At 52.0% G+C, this 18,481-nt stretch overlaps 2 protein-coding genes across 3 annotated transcripts in view; both read left to right on the top strand.

Annotated features, from left to right (window-relative positions):
* LOC103587521 (cytochrome P450 26C1) overlaps positions 1-2,837 on the top strand; it is an 8,460-nt gene extending 5,623 nt beyond the window's left edge. The window contains exons 6-7 of the mRNA XM_008568995.1: positions 21-169; positions 2,463-2,837. Coding sequence (XP_008567217.1) covers positions 21-169; positions 2,463-2,837 — 524 coding nt within the window. The remainder of the gene's footprint in view (positions 1-20; positions 170-2,462) is intronic.
* Positions 2,838-7,099: 4,262 nt separating this feature from the next.
* On the top strand, positions 7,100-11,064 carry LOC103587516 (cytochrome P450 26A1). 2 transcript variants are annotated; one of them, XM_008568992.1, is made up of 7 exons: positions 7,100-7,457; positions 7,920-8,144; positions 8,362-8,652; positions 8,733-8,891; positions 9,409-9,543; positions 10,118-10,270; positions 10,530-11,064. In XM_008568992.1, the coding sequence occupies exons 2-7, from the start codon at positions 7,938-7,940 to the stop codon at positions 10,869-10,871; spliced, it is 1,287 nt and encodes a 428-aa protein (XP_008567214.1). In that variant the 5' UTR covers positions 7,100-7,457; positions 7,920-7,937; the 3' UTR covers positions 10,872-11,064. The 2 variants fall into 2 exon arrangements, with proteins under 2 accessions (XP_008567214.1, XP_008567213.1); XM_008568991.1 differs by lacking the exon at positions 7,100-7,457 and adding an exon at positions 7,463-7,746.
* The last annotated feature ends 7,417 nt before the right edge of the window (positions 11,065-18,481 follow it).

Here is an 18,481-nt window from a genome sequence, read left to right as displayed (position 1 = left end):
CGCGGGGGGCGGCGCGGGGCCACGGCCGGACTGCGGCTGCGAGCCCGACCTCAGCCTGGCGGCGCTGGGCCGTCTGCGCTACGTCGACTGCGTGGTCAAGGAGGTGCTGCGCCTCCTGCCACCCGTGTCCGGGGGCTACCGCACCGCACTGCGCACCTTCGAGCTCGACGTAAGTGCGCCGTGTCGGCTCCGCAGCCGGCCTCCTGCCGTGGGCGCCGGGTGGGTGGAGCGCAGGGGACTAGGACAGCGAGGTCTCCTCTTCCTCTCCGAGTCTCAGCTTGCCCTCCTGTAAAATGGGCTCAGCCCTTGTCCATTTCCCCAGATCCCCGTTTGAGGGACGTAAAGCCCGTCGCCTGGCGAGCCGGCGAGGTTAGGTATCTAGTTCACTTGAGCTTTTGCAGCGGTCCGGGTCGGTCAACTCAATCAGAGACGAATCGTAGAATAAAAACATGCTTTTCTCTGCGCAGCACCCCCCTCCCAGCCAGTGAATCTGGGCGGGAACAGAGAGAGCTCCTCGGTATGTCCTTTACCTCACTCCTCTGGCTCCCTCACAAGATCAAGGAACCGATCATTGTTACCTGTCTAGGGCCCCGACTAAGAACGGATTCCAGGGAAAGGTGGCAATTTAAAATATAGGGTGGCTCCGTTAATGACCAGGCTGGCTTAGGTTGGCTTGGGCGGGGCAAGGGTAAGGTCTAGGCCTGGTTCCATCTCTCTATGACCTTGGCAGTTCTGTCTTCACTCTGGGCCTCAGTTTACTCTGGAAGGAAGCTGTCTTGGTGCTTTACAGCTCTGACGCTTCAGATGGGACCGGTGCTGCGCGGCGCAGTGGCGGCGTCGGGGAGTGGTGGGTGCCCTCGCACTGTCGAACTGAGGTCATTTGCCTGAAAGGCTGTCGCTGCAGTCCCCAGAGCACCGAGCTCGGTGGCCGTGTGACTCCAGACAATGGGCACATCCTTCCACAGCGAATATTCGAATATCCGTGGTGCTTGGGATGGAGGGGGTATGGGAGGGACTGGGGTCCTGCCCTCGAGGAGTTCCACATGGAGAGGGAGGGAGCCAGCACCGACAGCTTCATTCCAAACTGTGGCGTGAAGGAGTGATCTCGCGTGCTGGGTGACACCAAAACATTTTGGGAGCTGTTATTTGAACTGGAGCAGTGAAGGGTTAGGATGGGGACAGCTCATCACAGAGAAGGAATAGCCCAGACAAAGGTGAGTGTTTACAAAGGATGCTGAATCTTGGAATTCAGACTTCATTCTGCAGGCGCTGGGGTGCCTTACAAGATCTTGGGGAAACAGAGAGAGGAGCAGAGAACCAGGGAGGGTGAACAGAGGACAGGGAAGGGTCTTAGCCACCCCCCAGTTTACAGATGGGAAAACCAAAGCCCAAGAGGAGAGAGAGAGCTCCTCAGGTGATTGCAAGATGTCCCCCTGTTGAGAACCTCTGAGTAGTCAACCTGAAACCTCTTGGGGACAGCAGGATAGTCAAGAAGTTGGAAGACACATCAAAAAGTGGACAAGTTGAAAAAGCTGGTGGTAAGCTGCCTTCCAACATTTTAGAGACTCACTAGTTTAATTATCATGAGCACCTTCTCAAAAGCGTGGCCACTGGGCTGGCTGGTTAGCTCAGTTAGTTAGAGCACAGCCTTATTACCCCAAGGTTACAAGTTCGGATCCCTGTCCCGGCCAGTTGCTCTCCCCCCCTCCCCCAAAGGTGTGGCTACCAAATCTGCAATCATTGTCCGGCTGATGGGTGGGAAAAGGACAGGAAGTTTTCCGTTCAAGACGAAGAGCGGTATAATTGAACTGAGCTCAGTTATATGGAGGAAATGTGAGTCCCGATCATCTGCATCGTTCAGGCGCAGGCAGTTGGTAGGCGCAGGACTAGAATTTAGGTCTCGAGGGGAGAAAAAGACAAAAAGCACGGGAACATAAATAATGGATCCCGTTTACTGAACACCAATATGTGCCAGACCCTTTAATCCTTACAACAAAGTAGGCATTTTTGTTTTCATTTTATCGATTGAGAAACTGAGGCTCAAAAAGACTGAATATCTAGCCAAGGTCCTAGAGTTCACCAGTGAAGGAGCTGAGATGGGAACGCAGAGCTTTCCCCAGGCTTCCGGGTTAGTCTCGTGTTCTGCGTGTTTTCTGGATCCCGTTTACTGAACACCAATATGTGCCAGACCCTTTAATCCTTACAACAAAGTAGGCGTTTTTGTTTTCATTTTATCGATTGAGAAACTGAGGCTCAAAAAGACTGAATATCTAGCCAAGGTCCTAGAGTTCACCAGTGAAGGAGCTGAGATCGGAACGCAGAGCTTTCCCCAGGCTTCCGGGTTAGTCTCGTGTTCTGCGTGTTTTTGGAAGCCTGTTTGATGCGCCCAGGGCGGAGGGTCGGTTCTGGCCGGCCGTTTCCATGTGCCTCGTGGTCAGGCCAGTCTCCTCGCCTCCCCGCAGGGCTACCAGATCCCCAAGGGCTGGAGCGTGATGTATAGCATCCGGGACACGCACGAGACGGCCGCGGTGTACCGCAGCCCGCCCGAGGGCTTCGACCCCGAGCGCTTTGTCGCGGCACGCGAAGATGTTGGCAGCGCCTCCGGCCGCTTCCATTACATCCCGTTCGGCGGCGGTGCGCGCAGCTGCCCCGGCCAGGAGCTGGCGCAGGCGGTGCTTCAGCTGCTAGCTGTGGAACTGGTGCGCACCGCGCGCTGGGAGCTGGCCACGCCCGCCTATCCCGCCATGCAAACCGTGCCCATCGTGCACCCGGTGGACGGGCTTCGGCTCTTTTTCCATCCCCTCGCGCCTTCGGCCACGGGGGATGAGCTACTCTGACCCGCTGAGCAGCGGCACACGGCTTGGCCAGTGGCTGCGGCGCGCGCGCAGCGCCGCCCATCTGTGGCTCCAGGTGAAGCGTTTCTCGCCTACTCACTCGTTCACTCGTTCCGCAAACTTTCACCAAACGCAGTTATATGCTGGACTCGAGGAAGGGGGAGTGAGCCACAGCCACCGCCACCGCACCGGAGACGCGCCCAGGCCGGTGGGAAGGTGCCTCCGGGTCTCCGAGCCCTAGGGAAGGAAAGGTCGTCGTGTGCTGTCTCTTAAGCCCTTCCTAGAATCTAAAAGCTGGGATGGAGGGAACAGATCTCCACTAGGGGCTACTTGGCTTCACCTTCCTGCGCCAATCCCTGGAGGGTGCATGGATCTCGGGACCATGGGGAAATTGCACCTCGTAAATCGTGCCAGAGACCCGGCATATGCGGCGAGACCTGCAACCCTTGGGAGGAAGCGAGGACGCCGGAGGCACATCTCTGGCTTGGCTCTGGGCCATGGGAAGACACCAAGAGGGCGCCCAACGGAAGGCCCCCAGGCAGCTGGCCTCCGGCTTCGTGCTCCTGGCCAGTCTGCCGGTATCGGCGGAAACTCAGAACTGTGGGCGCTTCCAGGACTCTAAACGGCTCAACACCACCGGATTCTGTTGGAGACTTCTTAAAGGAAAAATTCCTACTTCAAGAACGCATTTAATCTTCCCATTTATACAGGGGAGAATAGGCATACGTAGATGTCTCTAAGGCTGGATTATTTTCATGGGAGGCTGAGAGATAATCAGAGAGGTTTGGGATATTTGTACCAAAAACAGGAAGGCCAAGAGATAGTTTCCTGGCAGCGGTTGAGCTAGGAGGCTAGACTTGACCGGGCAGCTGCTCCCTGGTGCAGGGTGGGAGGTGGGGCGTGGGGGGACCCACCTCAGGATGTGCCCAGAGAGGGGTCTGGAGCTGGGCAGCCCACGGCACAGCCTTACACGACTTCCCTCCGGAGCGTAGCCCCGGAAGCTGCGCAGTGAATGATCTCCGTGGTACCTGGCTGCAGGGACCTCCGGGTTTACTGCTTCAACATCTTCTCTATGACAGAGGAGAAACTGAAGAGCAAGAGAGGCGAATGACTTGCCTGAGGAGTCAGCAATGGCCTCCTGGACTCTCCTGCCAGTTCTCTCCTCCACCCCATCACTCAACACCCCACCTCCACAAACACACCTGTGGCCACCATGTGGGACTCAGCTCTTTTGCTTTTTCATAGTGGTCCCTAGCTTGACTTAAGGACTCTCTGGACCTTTCCAAGAGAGTGTTTCCCACCAGTGTTTAAATCAAAGCCAGAAGCTTCCATGCCGTCATTCCCAACGGCCCACTTCAACCTGCCACCCATCTTCTGACAGGCCTGGGCAGCTGGACACGATGGGTGAGCCGGGGAAGTTGTCTCCCAGACCCGATCTGACCCCTTAGTGAACCAGAAGGAAGCCGATGCCCTCCTGACCTTATGCTTAAGGTGGATCCCGGGGGCCAGAAGGAAAGGGGGACACAGCAGGCGCGTGCAGGGTTGGTCGCCTAAGAGCCCAGCGGGCCCTTCCGAGCTGGGCTGACACTGCCATAACCCCCACACAGGGCAATTCATCACTTATGGCCAGTCACAGGCCGGGCGCCAGACCCTGAGATCGGCAGGCGCCAGAGGCAGCAAAGGTGGCAGGGTGTGGGCCTGCCCTCAGGGCGCTCTTGAAAAGCAGAGAGGATGCCCAGCCTAAGAAGCATGGGTTAGGGTGAGGAGGCCAGAGGACCCGAACTCCAGGCCTGATTCTGATTTCCAGAGAGAAGAGAAATATGCGGAGGGGCCTCTCAGAAGCCAGCACGGTGGAGCTGGTTCCAAGAGACATGGTTTACCCGCTCAGAGGGGGCTCCACTTTTACTCTGATTTCCATTGATAACATTGTGTTCAGTGATTTTAAGGACTGTTCGAGCTCCTGTTTCAGTAACTCCGAATTCTTGGGGGAAGGAGCAGAGGGGTTCTTGCCTTCCTGCACTTGACATGCTCCCGAAGAAGGAAGACAGTAAATAAACTAGCAAACAAAAGAGGAGTATGTCCAGTGGTGATAGCTGCAAAGACAACAAAACAGGCCTGTAATACAGAGTGCCTGGGGCTAAATTCGGCGGGGTGGGCTGGGACAACTTCTCTGAGGAGGTGGCTTTCGACTTTGGGAGGAATCGACCAGCGGTGGCCTGGGGGAGGGGTGCCCCAAGCAGCGGGAACACGGGTTTAGAACCCCGAGACGGGAGGGAGTGTTCAAGAGATAGGAAGAAGCGTTGACAGGAGTGTAGCGCAGGAGGGGGGCTCCGGCTGCCCTAGTCCGTCTGACTCCTCTCGGGTCCTCACCGCTCCGCACCCCCGCCCTTGCCCCTTAGCATCAGGAAGGCTGTTTTTGTAAACATCTTGCAAACATTTTGTTTTCCAGTGAAGCAACTCCCCTCCCGGCCCCCTAACCCCCAAGAAAGCTTGGCGAGGTTCCTAGATCAAAGTTCGTTGGGGCTGGTAATTTACTGAAACTCCCTCCCTCCTTCAAAATGTTCTTTAATGATCTTTCACGCTCACATTTAGTCCTTTCCTGCCGGACGCCCCCGCCGGACGCCCCCGCGGGTCTCGATGGGCAGATAAAAAAAAATTGTCCCCCCGTGGCAATTTCCAGCGCGCAGGCCCCGCTCATCTTGTGACCCGGCGCGCGCTGAACTTGGCGAGGTGGCCCCGCAGAGTTCACTCGGATGTCACGGTCCGGCCTGCAGGGGTCACAGGCGGGTCAGGCCCGAGGACTGGGAATGGGCCCCAGGTCACGCCCCCGCTCGCCAGCTTGGCTCATCGGCCAGAGGCGCTGTCCAGAAAGGGGCGGGCCCGGAATTTCTGAGAATTACCTCTAGCGCGATTCGCCCCTGTTTCTGCCGGGGCCCAGAGGTTGGCTTGCACTGTTTATAGTCACCGGTCGTTTGAAGAAATGACAGTGGGAGGGAGCCTCTCCCCAGAGCCTCTGAAACGCCGGGCAGGGTTTTGGGGAAACGCTGGTCTCCGAAACACGCCCTTGGGGACCCGGGCTTGGAGCGTTGCTGGGACTGTGCGGGTCCCTACGACCTCCGCAGATATTTCCTGACCCCTTCGGGTTTGGGGACCACCGCGGGAGGGCCACGTATTTAACAGCTCTCAGGATCAAAGAGTTTTCCATGTCCAAGGGACGCTCTCCAAGGCGTGCGGCGTGCTTCTGCGAGAGTCCAGGGTTCAGTTCTAAACAAACGCACGTCATTCTGTGTCGTTGAGGCGCCTCTGCGTTCGGCGCCCAAACTAAGCGAACGTGTGGTGCTGACCGGTCCGAAGCCGTGTGGCTCGGCCCGGTGGAAAGTCGGTAGTGCCCTATGCGTCGGTCAGTGCCGGAGCTCCAGGCACTGGCCGCAGGAGCGGCTGGTTGTACTTGGACGAAGTACAGAAGACCCGCTTTCCAGTACGGATCCCTTCAACCCTCCCATTAGCTGCGGCAGAGGCCTGGGTTTAGGCCGAGCACCCCTCTCACCTGGGTGAGGGCAGCGGCTCTGCGCTGAGTGGGAGCTAGGAGAACGAAGGAAGGCACCAGTGCCCGGCGTCCAGGCCACCATGCTAACGCAGCCGAGTGTGCCTGGAGCTGGGAAGAGTATTTGTAACCAGAGGCCCCTTCTGGGAACTCACGACTACCCCGAGGTGTAGACAGGTCGGGAATGGTCGCCTGCATATTAAAGAGGAGGAAGTAGGCGCAAGGATGTGTGGTGACTTGCCCAAGGTCACGCAAGTAGTGATGGAGCCAGGACTCCTGGGCCTTTCTTCCTCTATCTCCATCCCCTTATCCTTCCAGGGCTAAGGACACTCTTCCCTGCTCCCTAGTCGGGTCTGCAAGCGCCAGGGCCCTCGGAATCGGGAGGGCTTGTCAGGATCCACAGATGAATTGCACCTGCGGTCCGCCACTGGGTGTCAGAGTTGGGATCAGGCTTCTGCAGAGGTGCACCTGAAATCCTGAGGTACCCGGAGTCTCTTTTGTACCCCTAAGGAGGACCTTCCGCGATTTCATAAGTGCAGGCCCCCTTGCGGGGGGTGGGGAGCTAGGATCCACTATCCGCGGTTCATGCCTGACTCCCCGCGACTCTGGCTTGGATCCTGGCCCTTTGGACCTCAGTTTCCCCACCCGTGGGACAAGGCAGCAGAATGATTCCTGAACGCACTTCCTCTTGCTTGCCCAGCAGGTGATAGGGAGGCCACGAGGCGCCTGTAAATGGAAATCCAGGGAAGGGAGCTATGGGCTGTGGCGGCCCGTCGGACCGGCGGGAGGGATTCTGAAGAGATCTCCAGCAAGTCTAGGGCTTGGAATTCCCGCTCCCCGGAGCATCGGCCGGCCCCGCCGCCGCCTGGGAGCTTCGCACACCGTGGATGGGGAAAGCGGGCTGCTCTCAGCCCCGCACCCCAGGAGGCGCGCTCGGAGGGAAGCCGCCACCGCGCCGCCTCTGCCTCGGCGCGGAACAAACGGTTAAAGATTTTGGGCAGCGCCTCGCGGGGGGAGGAGCCAGGGGCCCAATCCGCAATTAAAGATGAACTTTGGGTGAACTAATTTGTCTGACCAAGGTAACGTGGGCAGCAACCTGGGCTGCCTATAAAGCGGGCGCACGGCGGGGTTTGGAACGCTTGCGGCGGCGGCAGGTGGCGCGGGAGGCCGCGGCGCGCCATGGGGCTCCCGGCACTGCTGGCCAGTGCGCTCTGCACCTTCGTGCTACCGCTGCTGCTCTTCCTGGCCGCGATCAAGCTCTGGGACCTGTACTGCATGAGCAGCCGGGACCGCAGCTGCACCCTCCCCCTGCCCCCCGGGACTATGGGCTTCCCCTTCTTTGGGGAAACCTTGCAGATGGTGTTGCAGGTAAGGGAGCTGGCGGCGGGACAGGACGCTTCCCCGGAGCCCGGCTCGGCTCTGGGCTTCCGCTGAAGCCGGGGTAGGCGCCCCCCGGGAGGGAGGCGACTGCGGCTAGCAGCAAGGCTAGCGGGAGGCGCGGCGCTCCTCGGCGCCCCCTGACGCCCGCTTTCCTCTTACAGCGGAGGAAGTTCCTGCAGATGAAGCGCAGGAAATACGGCTTCATCTACAAGACGCATCTGTTCGGGCGGCCCACGGTGCGAGTGATGGGCGCGGACAACGTGCGGCGCATCTTGCTCGGAGAGCACCGGCTGGTGTCTGTCCACTGGCCGGCGTCGGTGCGCACCATCCTGGGCTCTGGCTGCCTCTCCAACCTGCACGATTCCTCGCACAAGCAGCGCAAGAAGGTGAGGGCGGGTGGCGACGCCTGGACAAGGGGGAAGACCCCATTCATTGGAGGGGTTCAGGCAGATAGATGCTGGGTGATCGCTAGCAGCGTGAGAGGTGGGTTAGGATCCTCTCCAGCCGGGACGTGCCTTGGATCTGGTGGCGTCTGGAAGGGGACCCCGGAAGGCGAGAGGGGCGGAGGGGAGGTTTTAACGCTCTCCCCTCCTCGGGGCTCAGGTGATTATGCGGGCCTTCAGCCGCGAGGCGCTCCAGGGCTACGTGCCGGTGATCACCGAAGAAGTGGGCAGTTGCCTGGGACGGTGGCTGAGCTGCGGCGAGCGCGGCCTGCTGGTCTACCCAGAGGTGAAGCGTCTCATGTTCCGCATCGCCATGCGCATCCTGCTGGGCTGCGAGCCCCGGCTGGCGGGCAGCGGGGACGCCGAGCAGCAGCTGGTGGAGGCCTTTGAGGAGATGACCCGCAATCTCTTCTCGCTGCCCATCGACGTGCCCTTCAGCGGCCTGTACCGGGTAAGGGCGGCATGCGGGCTGCGGAGCTACGGGTGCGGGAGCCGGGCGTCTGCTCACCGCCTCGCGCTCTCTGCGCCCAGGGCATGAAGGCGCGGAACCTCATTCACTCGCGGATCGAAGAGAACATTCGCGCCAAGATCTGCAGACTGCGGGAGGCAGAGGCCGGAGAGGGCTGCAAAGACGCGCTGCAGCTGTTGATCGAGCACTCGTGGGACAGGGGAGAGCGGCTGGACATGCAGGTGAGTGGCGGCTGCAGAGGAGGCACGGCGGGGGTTGCTCCCCTGGCTTTCCAAGCTCGGTTCCTGGGGCCCCCAAAGCGCCCACCTGGGGCCCAGCTTCCCGGAGCGGGCAGCCCGCCCAGACTCCGGAGGTGGGATCCTGAAGGTTGAGACACTGGGTCAGAAGAGCTGCGGAAGAGGCGGCCGCGGCATGGGGAGCGTCCTCTAGCCTGTCCAGGTTTTAAAGGGAAAGTTGGAATTTGCAGAATGTTAATAAAGTACTTTGGGGGATTTTGATATACCTAAGGCTTTAACTCAGGAGCTCTCGGTACAGTGGGCTCTTACTTGCTTTCCTGCTCTAGCTGAACAAAAGAGACTTTGTATTTTGTTTAAAGATGTTGCATTCCTTGACTTTCTATCAGCAAAACTTTTAGCCCTTCGGTCTTTCCAAGGAAACCCTCGGTTCAGTTCTGAGTCATCTTTCTGTACAACTGTTTTATGCAGACTTATAAAAACGTTGGTCTTACTCCATTCTTAGGCACTAAAGCAATCTTCAACCGAACTCCTCTTTGGAGGACACGAAACCACGGCCAGTGCAGCAACCTCTCTGATCACTTACCTGGGGCTCTACCCACGTGTTCTTCAGAAAGTGCGAGAGGAGCTGAATAGTAAGGTAGGGGGACTCTGGGGGTTCCCTATTAGCTTAGGAAGTTCAGCTGCTCCCTAACAAACTTCCCAATAAGAGTGCTGCTTTCCCTGAGTGTGAGGCCAAGGGCTGGGTGGGCCAGTGGGCAGAGAGAATTAGCTTTGTGAATGAAAAGGATGGAATCTTGAGCTGGGATCCCACCTGGGCAAGTTTGGCCTTGTGTTCCTAGCCCTCCTCCACCTTGCAAGAACTGTGGAGGTTTTCGGATAGGTTCCACCTTCTTGGATCTGTGTGTTTCAGGGCATGAGCAGTGTGCTCATTGTGTGTAGCTGATCGGTGTGAGCAGTGGTGGGGGGGCCAGAGGGGGAGGAGAGCTTGGCCCTACTAACTGGTGAGTAGCTTTCTCTTGGAATTGTAAATAGATAGTGGATTTGTGCTGAGGGATGGAGGCAAATGGTCACTAGCTGCTGTTTCCCCCTCACACTCTCCCCATCATGGGGCCCTTTGGGCTTAGTCACCACTTAAGCCCTGTTTACGTCTGCTGGGCTGATTTTATTGGAGCACAAAATAACCGTTCACCTCTGTATGACTGTTTTGATAGGGTTTACTTTGCAAGAGCAATCAAGACAACAAGTTGGACATGGAAATTTTGGAACAACTTAAATACATTGGGTGTGTTATTAAGGAGACTCTGCGACTGAATCCCCCAGTTCCAGGAGGGTTTCGGGTTGCTCTTAAGACTTTTGAATTAAATGTGAGTTAAAGGTTCTCTCTCCTGCCCTCTTTTGCTGTGGTTTTAAACCTCCCTTTTGCTTCTCTGTGTATTGGCTTAAATTCTTTGTGCTTTTGACAACATTTCCTGCCCCACGTGGACACACATTGCAGCAACCTGAATCAATCTCTCTCCCTCTCTTTTTAACTCATAACTCCCCCAGAAATGTCGGTGATAGCTTTTTGTTGTTGAGGGTTAAATTCCAGTTTGTCAGCCCTTGGGACTTCATAATCTTTTGCAGGGATACCAGATTCCCAAGGGCTGGAATGTTATCTACAGTATCTGTGATACTCATGATGTGGCAGATATCTTCACCAACAAGGAAGAATTTAATCCTGACCGATTTATGCTCCCTCACCCAGAGGATGCATCCAGGTTCAGCTTCATTCCATTCGGAGGAGGCCTGAGAAGCTGTGTAGGCAAAGAGTTTGCAAAAATTCTTCTCAAAATATTTACAGTGGAGCTGGCCAGGCATTGTGACTGGCAGCTACTAAATGGACCTCCTACAATGAAAACCAGTCCCACCGTGTACCCTGTGGATAATCTCCCTGCAAGATTCACCCATTTCCGGGGAGAAATCTGATGGGCACGAATGCTTGAACCTCAGACTTATTTGAAGCGTACATATGAGTTTTTATATAGTGTCATGTTGACTTTATTATATTTAATTTCTAAATGTATATTATAATATTTATGTCTCTGCTACAGTACCATGGTCTTTAAATATCAAAATAATGAATTTGTATAATTTCCAAATAAAGTAATATTTGAAGGTTCTTTTCTTGCATTTAAGATTCTTGTCAAGGGAAACTCACCAGTTTAATATTTGTACTAAGTGTATTTAATCAGACTTCTGAATGTCTAACTGGGTTTATTTGTTATCTGTGCACACCTATTTTCTGTGAAGAAGAAACCTGAGCTGTTTTTTCTTCCTAACAATTATTAGAAGATATATATTATGTCTATGTGTCGGTGTGTATATTCGTCCAGGGTATATGTGTAAATTCTTCTAAGGTAATTTAAATTTCCTATGTGGGAAATCTATCAAAGTCAATTTTAGATTTTTTTTTTTCCCTAGGGAAAAGATGAATCTGAAAAGGTTAACACTTTAAAGACTATCATTCTAATACTTGGATAACACCTTCAGCCTAACATTTAATAAATATAATAAACCCATGTTGTCAGTGCCAGAACTGTTCTATGAAGTTAAGGTTTTAGATAAGACAAAGCCAGTCACTCCAATTATGGACAGTTCTTGACTAAAATGAGACCAAAAATCATTGGCATGTCACCTTTACTTAGAAGTTGCATATGAAAATGGTATTGGAAAAGGCAAGTTTCTGGTTTAGATAAGCTGATCCCAGGTTTTCTTTATTCAAAATGAGGCAGGAGGAGCAGATTTAGCAAACCGACAGATAAAGTTTTTATCTATCCCAGGCAATAGGGTGTGAGCCTGACGTGACTGATAAAATGGCCCAGTCATGACCCTGTGAACCTTGGCTAACCTCTGTGAAAGCACAGTTTTGTCGCATTTCTGACCCTGGCACAGCGATGTTCTGAACTGAAGGCCAGACTCTCAATCCAGAAAGGTTAGCCTCAGTGACTTGCTTATGCAAGCACATTTTCCGTTTTGAAATGGCACAATCTGCTTACTGAACCTCTGATGGCTTGTAGGTTTTGGACTTTAAAATTTTCATTACAATTTTGAATTTGGCAATGCTGCAGAAACCGGGTGGTCTAAATAGGTGTTTGAAAAGGGTTCTGTCTACAATTAGAGTTACATGTTCTACCTGACTTTAATTTTTAGGTAGTACTTGGGTTGTACTTGTTGGAATCCTCTGATTTTTAAAGGGTGTTTACATAACTTACAATGCCTTAGAGTAACATTGTAATGCCATTCCAAAAAAATGAGACATTACAGGTTTCTATAGTTTAGGCCAAAGCTCTAATGTACTCTGGCGTGCAAAGATGACTCCTCCCCATAACATTTGCCCTGGAGCTTTCTAGCTAGGAGTACACTAGCCTGAGGGCATCATTATTTACAAGAATTTATACAAGGCCGTTTTTTAAAGGTTTCAATGCTTTTCATTTTGCTGGAGGACAGTTAGCCTTTAAGAAGATTATCTTTGATGACTTTATGGCCATGCGTCTCTATGAGCATAATGCAGTAAGAAATTTGAAACATCTTAACATAGAATTCAATTTTTAAAATCCACCTTATTTTTTATCTGGAGAGCTTTGAAAAAGTGCTTCTGGTTTGCGTTTCCTAGGCTACATTTAGCCTGATTATACTGATCAGTTACAGAGTAGTACGGAATTTACCTCGAAAATATGCTAAAAACACAATCTTTGATAATGTGCTTAGTGCTGAGTAAAGGCAGCTTAGCAGTGTGCGAGTGCATAGCAGCAGAGTTGTTTTTGGCTGCTGGACTGGACAGCAATTGGGCCTGGGTCACATCTATCTGGGGCCAGCATGTTTATGGCACATGCACGTCTGGGCCAGTGTCCACACAGTGGAGAAATGATGGAGACTTGGCCAAAACTGTGGATGGAGGGGAGGCCACTGTGGGAAATGACCCTTCGGGGCTCCCAGGGGCATGGTGCCATGATGGAAGGGCACTGTGTTCTCCAGCACCTGGGGTGGGCCTGCCACGCTGGTCATGTTGGTGCCCTCTGCCTCCCTTCTGCAATGCCCTTTGTCCTTGCCGCCTCCCATGCCCTCATCTCTTCAGGCAGGGGTGTGGTGCCACCAAGGACTGACTGTTGTCAGGAGAGTGATGTGACAGTCTAATGCTTCAGTATTCAGAGGGATTGTAACCTTCACCTAGCACAGCCCTTGGAGGCTGAGAGAGTGACTGAGATTATGTTGGGGCTGCACATGGAATGGGGGAACCAGGAAAGGCCTCCTGATGCCTGTTTGTGTTTTTATTTTTTCTCTCTTCATTTATTCACAGGTGCTAATAATATTTACCTAGTTTCTTTATAACTTTCTGTCACCAGACAACTAGACCCAGGGGTCTCCACCTCCTAACTTCCCTTTATGTCGCCTGCCACCTCTCCCCTACGCTGTGACACTGGATCAACTCTCTTCACAATGCATGAGAGGTGACTGGTGACATGGCAGTGGCGAAAGGAAGTGGCTGCTCCCCACAGACCCCTCATCTCCTGGGGGTGGTTTCAGAGCTTTTTGCATCTTGCCACCCCCCAGAGTTCCACAAGGGGGCGGGCTTCTCCCTTCTATGCCAAGCTCAGGGCTTAGTGGTTTTTCCCACCAGTGTCCATGAAATTCAGTGTCCACAGACTCTGGCCCAGGGCCTGCTTTTACTCCGGACAGTGAGAGGCTACAGACCACCCAGGGCTTAGCAAGTATTCAGCATCGGGCTTGGTCAAGGCTGCCTGGCCCCTCTGGAAGGGGTCACCCGATGCTGGGTTGACTTGGACTGTCTTTCAGTTCCTGAAGCATCCACCAGTCCTCTGTGGTCCCTGAGGTCAGCCAGCTCAGGGTTTCAACATTGCCCACACACTGTCCATGGCCTGACCCATGTTGCTCTCACTCTACCTGGAAAATCACTCGCAGGTTTGAGGGAGTGGGGAGCAGTTTTCGAGGAACATGGGCAGCCTAGTCAGTGTTCAGATGCCCTTAACCAGGCCTGGAAGCTGTCCCATAAAAGCACTGTGGGAGGAACTAGGGATGTTTAGAGAGGTTGGGGGTTGCTCCTTCAAACAGTTAAAAGGCTGCTGTAGTAAATACAGGTTCAGACCTGTTCTGAAGGACAGAGCTTGGGCTTAGGAGGGTAAAATAGAGGAGGGAGATGTTAGCACCATATAAGGAAAACATGTAGGGACAACTGGAGCCTTTTGGTGACGAAGCAGGTTACTTGTAGGAGAGCAAGCTCCCCGTCAATGGAGGCATCCAAGTGAAGCTGGATAAGTAAGCCAACATCGAGATCATGACATGGAGAGTGAAGTTGGGTTCAATGATCACCCCCACTTCCCTTCCAAAATTAAACAGCTGTGATTCTGTGAAATTTGATTCTGTACTAATTCAGTTCCTCAGATACCTACTTCACTTTGAAGTGCAGATTAATGCCAATCTAGGGAGATAGGACATCCCCACATTCTCTTCCAGCTGCATTCAGCAATCCTTGGTGGTCACTCTCCTAAACCTGAGTCAGATGTGGGGGGGGGGGCAGGGGGCCTGACACAGGATCTCAGAGAGGCCCTGTGTGCCCAGTGTTGATGCCTGGGGACCTCTCTCCTGCCCTGTGACCTGCTGCTTTCAGCTCCAACAACCCTCCCAGCTGCCCCACGCTGATCATTCACTTGACCTGGCCTCTAGGGGAACGTCCTGCTCCTTTCCCTAGTCCCCCCCTGGCCTCCACCATGCTGTGCACTGACATTGGACTCTGCCCTCCCAACTGTCTTTTTTCTCCACTCAAAGGCAGGAACTGCATCTCATCATTCTAACCTTGTACATTTAGTCTATTCTCACACTCCTCCCATCCTTCCCCAGAAGGTACACATAGTAGGTATTTGGGAGAGAAAGCTTCTTGGGGCCCATTGACACCATTTACTTATGTTTCTCCAACTTACATGGTGCCATGTTTTTCTTTGAAAAGTGAAACTTTCATCCTTGGAAAATCTCAGCAGCCGCAAGCTTACACGGCTGTGGTTTAACAGCATGTCACATTCCTGAAACCGATGCTCCTTGGGTATTTGGCCAAACAACCTTTCCTTCCTTTGAAGTAGAGTCAACTCGAGTTAGAACTCTGGGACAAGGGTGGGGACTGCCCTGGACTGCATGGTGGGTTTTCTGGGTGAGAGTTATCGTGTTGCAACATTCATAACCACGGGCCCTCAGCACAGAAGCTGCCCCACGCTGTAAGATTTCTCACTGCTGCCAAGCCCTCCCTAGTCCATGGAGGGTTAGAAATTTATTCCCGCATTTCTGACGGTAGTTGCTTCAAGATTTTTTTATGTGCAGTCACTAAAGAGTTCACTTAAATACATTGTGAAAAGAGGACAAGGTGCTTTGCTTATAACAGATATTTAACAAAACAAATTCATTAAGTACAGTCACCATTCATTGATTTATTAAGTACAGCTATACCATCCATCGTAACAGTGGATGAATGAGAGCATTTGATATTCTGAAATGGAAAAGTTCATTTAATGTCAGGCAATCACAGGCTTTTAGAGTTGGAAGGGAGGTTGAGGACAGATCATTGAGCCCCTCGGTTTACAGCTGAGATCCGAGATTCAAAGAAACCTCAGGGTTACAATAGAGAATATGCCCAGCACATTGTAAGACTTGGCCCTCAATTTTAAAAAACATAACTATATTGTTTATATATATATACACACACACACACATATATATGTTGGAGGCAGGGGGAAGGGAAGTGAGCAAATTATTTGAGACCAAATTGTCTCCAGGTTCTTGCTCCTTCGTACATTTCTGAGAGCCTGCGGCCTCTCAGAGGTGCTGTGAAAACTTTGAGTTTTGTGACCACAAAGGAAGCCTGGCGGAAGGTACAGATTGCTGGTATTTCTGGTGGGGCAAGGGGCTGGGCTGCACATTGGTGGAGCTGGACTCATACATTTTGAGGCCCTTCTACTGAAGAGCAGAAAATGGTTTCAAAAGGCAAGAAGACTTACTTGTGAGAAACTGGGGTTCTGAGACTTACATGTGAATCAGAATCACCTGGACGGCTTGTTAGAACACAGATTACTGGACCCCACTACCACCCCAGAGTTTCTGGGTTGACCCAAGAAATTCCATTTCTACCAAGTTTCCAGGTGATGCTGACCTGATGCTGCGGGTCCAGGGACCATGCTTTGAGTGTTACCAGCGAAAAAGTTTCTGATCTGTAAGACAAGGATCAAAGACTGAGGAAGGCTGGCAGGTAATGCTAACAGGTGATGTGAGCCAGTGGAGAGACAGCAGGAGGTGGTGGGCATGCTGACCTGGGGAGCACTGGCACCCTCTCAAGTGGGCAATTGCTGCTCAGTGCCCTCCTATCCTGGATCTTGTTGGAATGAAGATCTTGGTTTGAAGCCTTTTCAATTTTCTAGGAGGTGCTGGAAACCCAAATTTACATGGGAATATCTTATTTTTTAGATGATGGTGGCTAATTTACTTTTCTTTTTTAGACATGCAGGCAAAATAAAACTTGTTTGTGGCCCTGATGGCTGCTAGTTTGCAACTTCTTGGATCTTTGATCCTTGAGGATCAAAAATTAAAAAGAAAGTTAACATAAAAGTTAAAAGTTTAGAGTGCTCAATCAAGAGTAGCTTAGCTGAGTGGTTCTGTTTCAGAGTCTCTCAAGAGTTTGCAGTTAAGATGTTGGCCAGGGTTGCAGTCATCTGAATACTTGACTGGGGCTGGAGGATCTGCTTCCAACCTGGCTCACTCACATGGCTGTTGGCAGGAGGCCTCAGTACCTCGTGCTTTGTGATTCTCTCCATAGGACTGCTCAGGTATCCTCATGGCATGGCAGCTGGCTTCACCCAGAGCAAATGATCCAAAAAAGCAGAAGGACAGAGGCCTCAATGTCTTTTATGAGCTACCCTTGGGAGTCACACTTCATCACATCCACAATATCTTGTTTGATTACACAGGTTAGCTGTCTCCAGTATAGGAGAGAACCACACAAGGGCATGAATATCAGGAGGTGAGAATCACTGGGAGCTGTCTTGAGGGCTGGTTACAGTGAGTTTTTGAGTGACACCCAGAGCAAATGATCCAAAAAAGCAGAAGGACAGAGGCCTCAATGTCTTTTATGAGCTATCCTTGGGAGTCACACTTCATCACATCCACAATATCTTGTTTGATTACACAGGTTAGCTGTCTCCAGTATAGGAGAGAACCACACAAGGGTGTGAATATCAGGAGGTGAGAATCACTGGGAGCTGTCTTGAGGGTTGGTTACAGTGAGTTTTTGAGTGGTTGTGTAGACTCTTTCCCTGCCTTCTCTTTAAAGCACTTTCATCTTGTTTCTGGACAGTCCTTGATTTCTAATATTTTCATTGTGACCCCATCATCCATGGCTACTTACAGTTGCCATCAGAAAAATGTATTAAGCTCTTCTGTTTGCCAAAGTTTCCAACCAGCCAACCTCATTCATTTGTATTACTTTTCAGGCTTCTGAGTCATTTTGAGCTAATCCAAACACTAGGGTGACCATCTGTCCTGGTTTGCCTGGGACTCAGAGATTTCCTGGGACTCAGGACTTTCAGAACTAAAACTTGGACAGTCCTAGGATTCAGTGCAGAGAGCAGATATGAATCAATCTGATCCTTATAATTCAAAGTGTGGTGCAGGGACCAGGAGCATTGGCATCACTGATTGCTTGTTAGAGATGCGACATCTCAGACCACCTCCCCACCCCCACACCCCTAATGAATCAGTCTGCAGTTTAACACGAGTCCCAGGTGGATCTTATATACATTAAAGTTTGAAACCCTCTGAATGTAAGCAAAAACCTGGACGTGGGCTCTGTGAGGACTCAGATTTGCTGTCTCAGCGGGTAAAATAGACCTAACAATGACCCACTTGTGCTATGGTGATCTGACCTTGACATACACATCTTATTTTCTCTTTCTGCCTCCTCCCAACCCCACAAAAGGAAAGACATCTAAAATTTCACTGTTGGAAGGAACCTAAAAGTCCCAGCTCTCACCTGGGTTTGAGTAGTAGTTTTCACAAGACTCTTTTTACAGTTGAAAATTTCCCCCTCCACCAAACAAAATGTTATAAACAACAGAGATAAGGGGAGATTGCTGGGCAATTAGGTTATTTCCAGTTTTTGACACTCCAAGCAATGTGTAGTAAGTAATCTTGTACGTGCAACCTTATGTACAAACTAGTGCTTTATTTCTGTAGGTTTGATTCCCGAAAGTGAGGTTGCTGGGTCGCTGAGGATGTGCATTTAAAATTGTAATGAGGGGCTGGCTGGTTAGCCCAGTTAGTTAGAACACAGCCTTATAATCCCAAAGTTATGGATTTAGATTTCCACACTGGCCAGCTGCCAAAAACCAAAAATACAATAAAATGGTAACGGATATCTAAAAAGGTGCCTCTCCAAAGAGGAGTTTTGGAAAACATAGCCGTGCATTTCTAGTATGGAAAATTATGAAGTCATAATAGAGTAAGTACAACAGACATTCATTGACGTACCGGGATGGCTTACT

Source organism: Galeopterus variegatus, unplaced genomic scaffold (assembly GCF_000696425.1).
Source record: "Galeopterus variegatus unplaced genomic scaffold, G_variegatus-3.0.2 Scaffold457, whole genome shotgun sequence".
NCBI classification, from domain to species: domain Eukaryota; kingdom Metazoa; phylum Chordata; class Mammalia; order Dermoptera; family Cynocephalidae; genus Galeopterus; species Galeopterus variegatus.
This window is presented reverse-complemented; position numbering and strand designations above follow the sequence as displayed.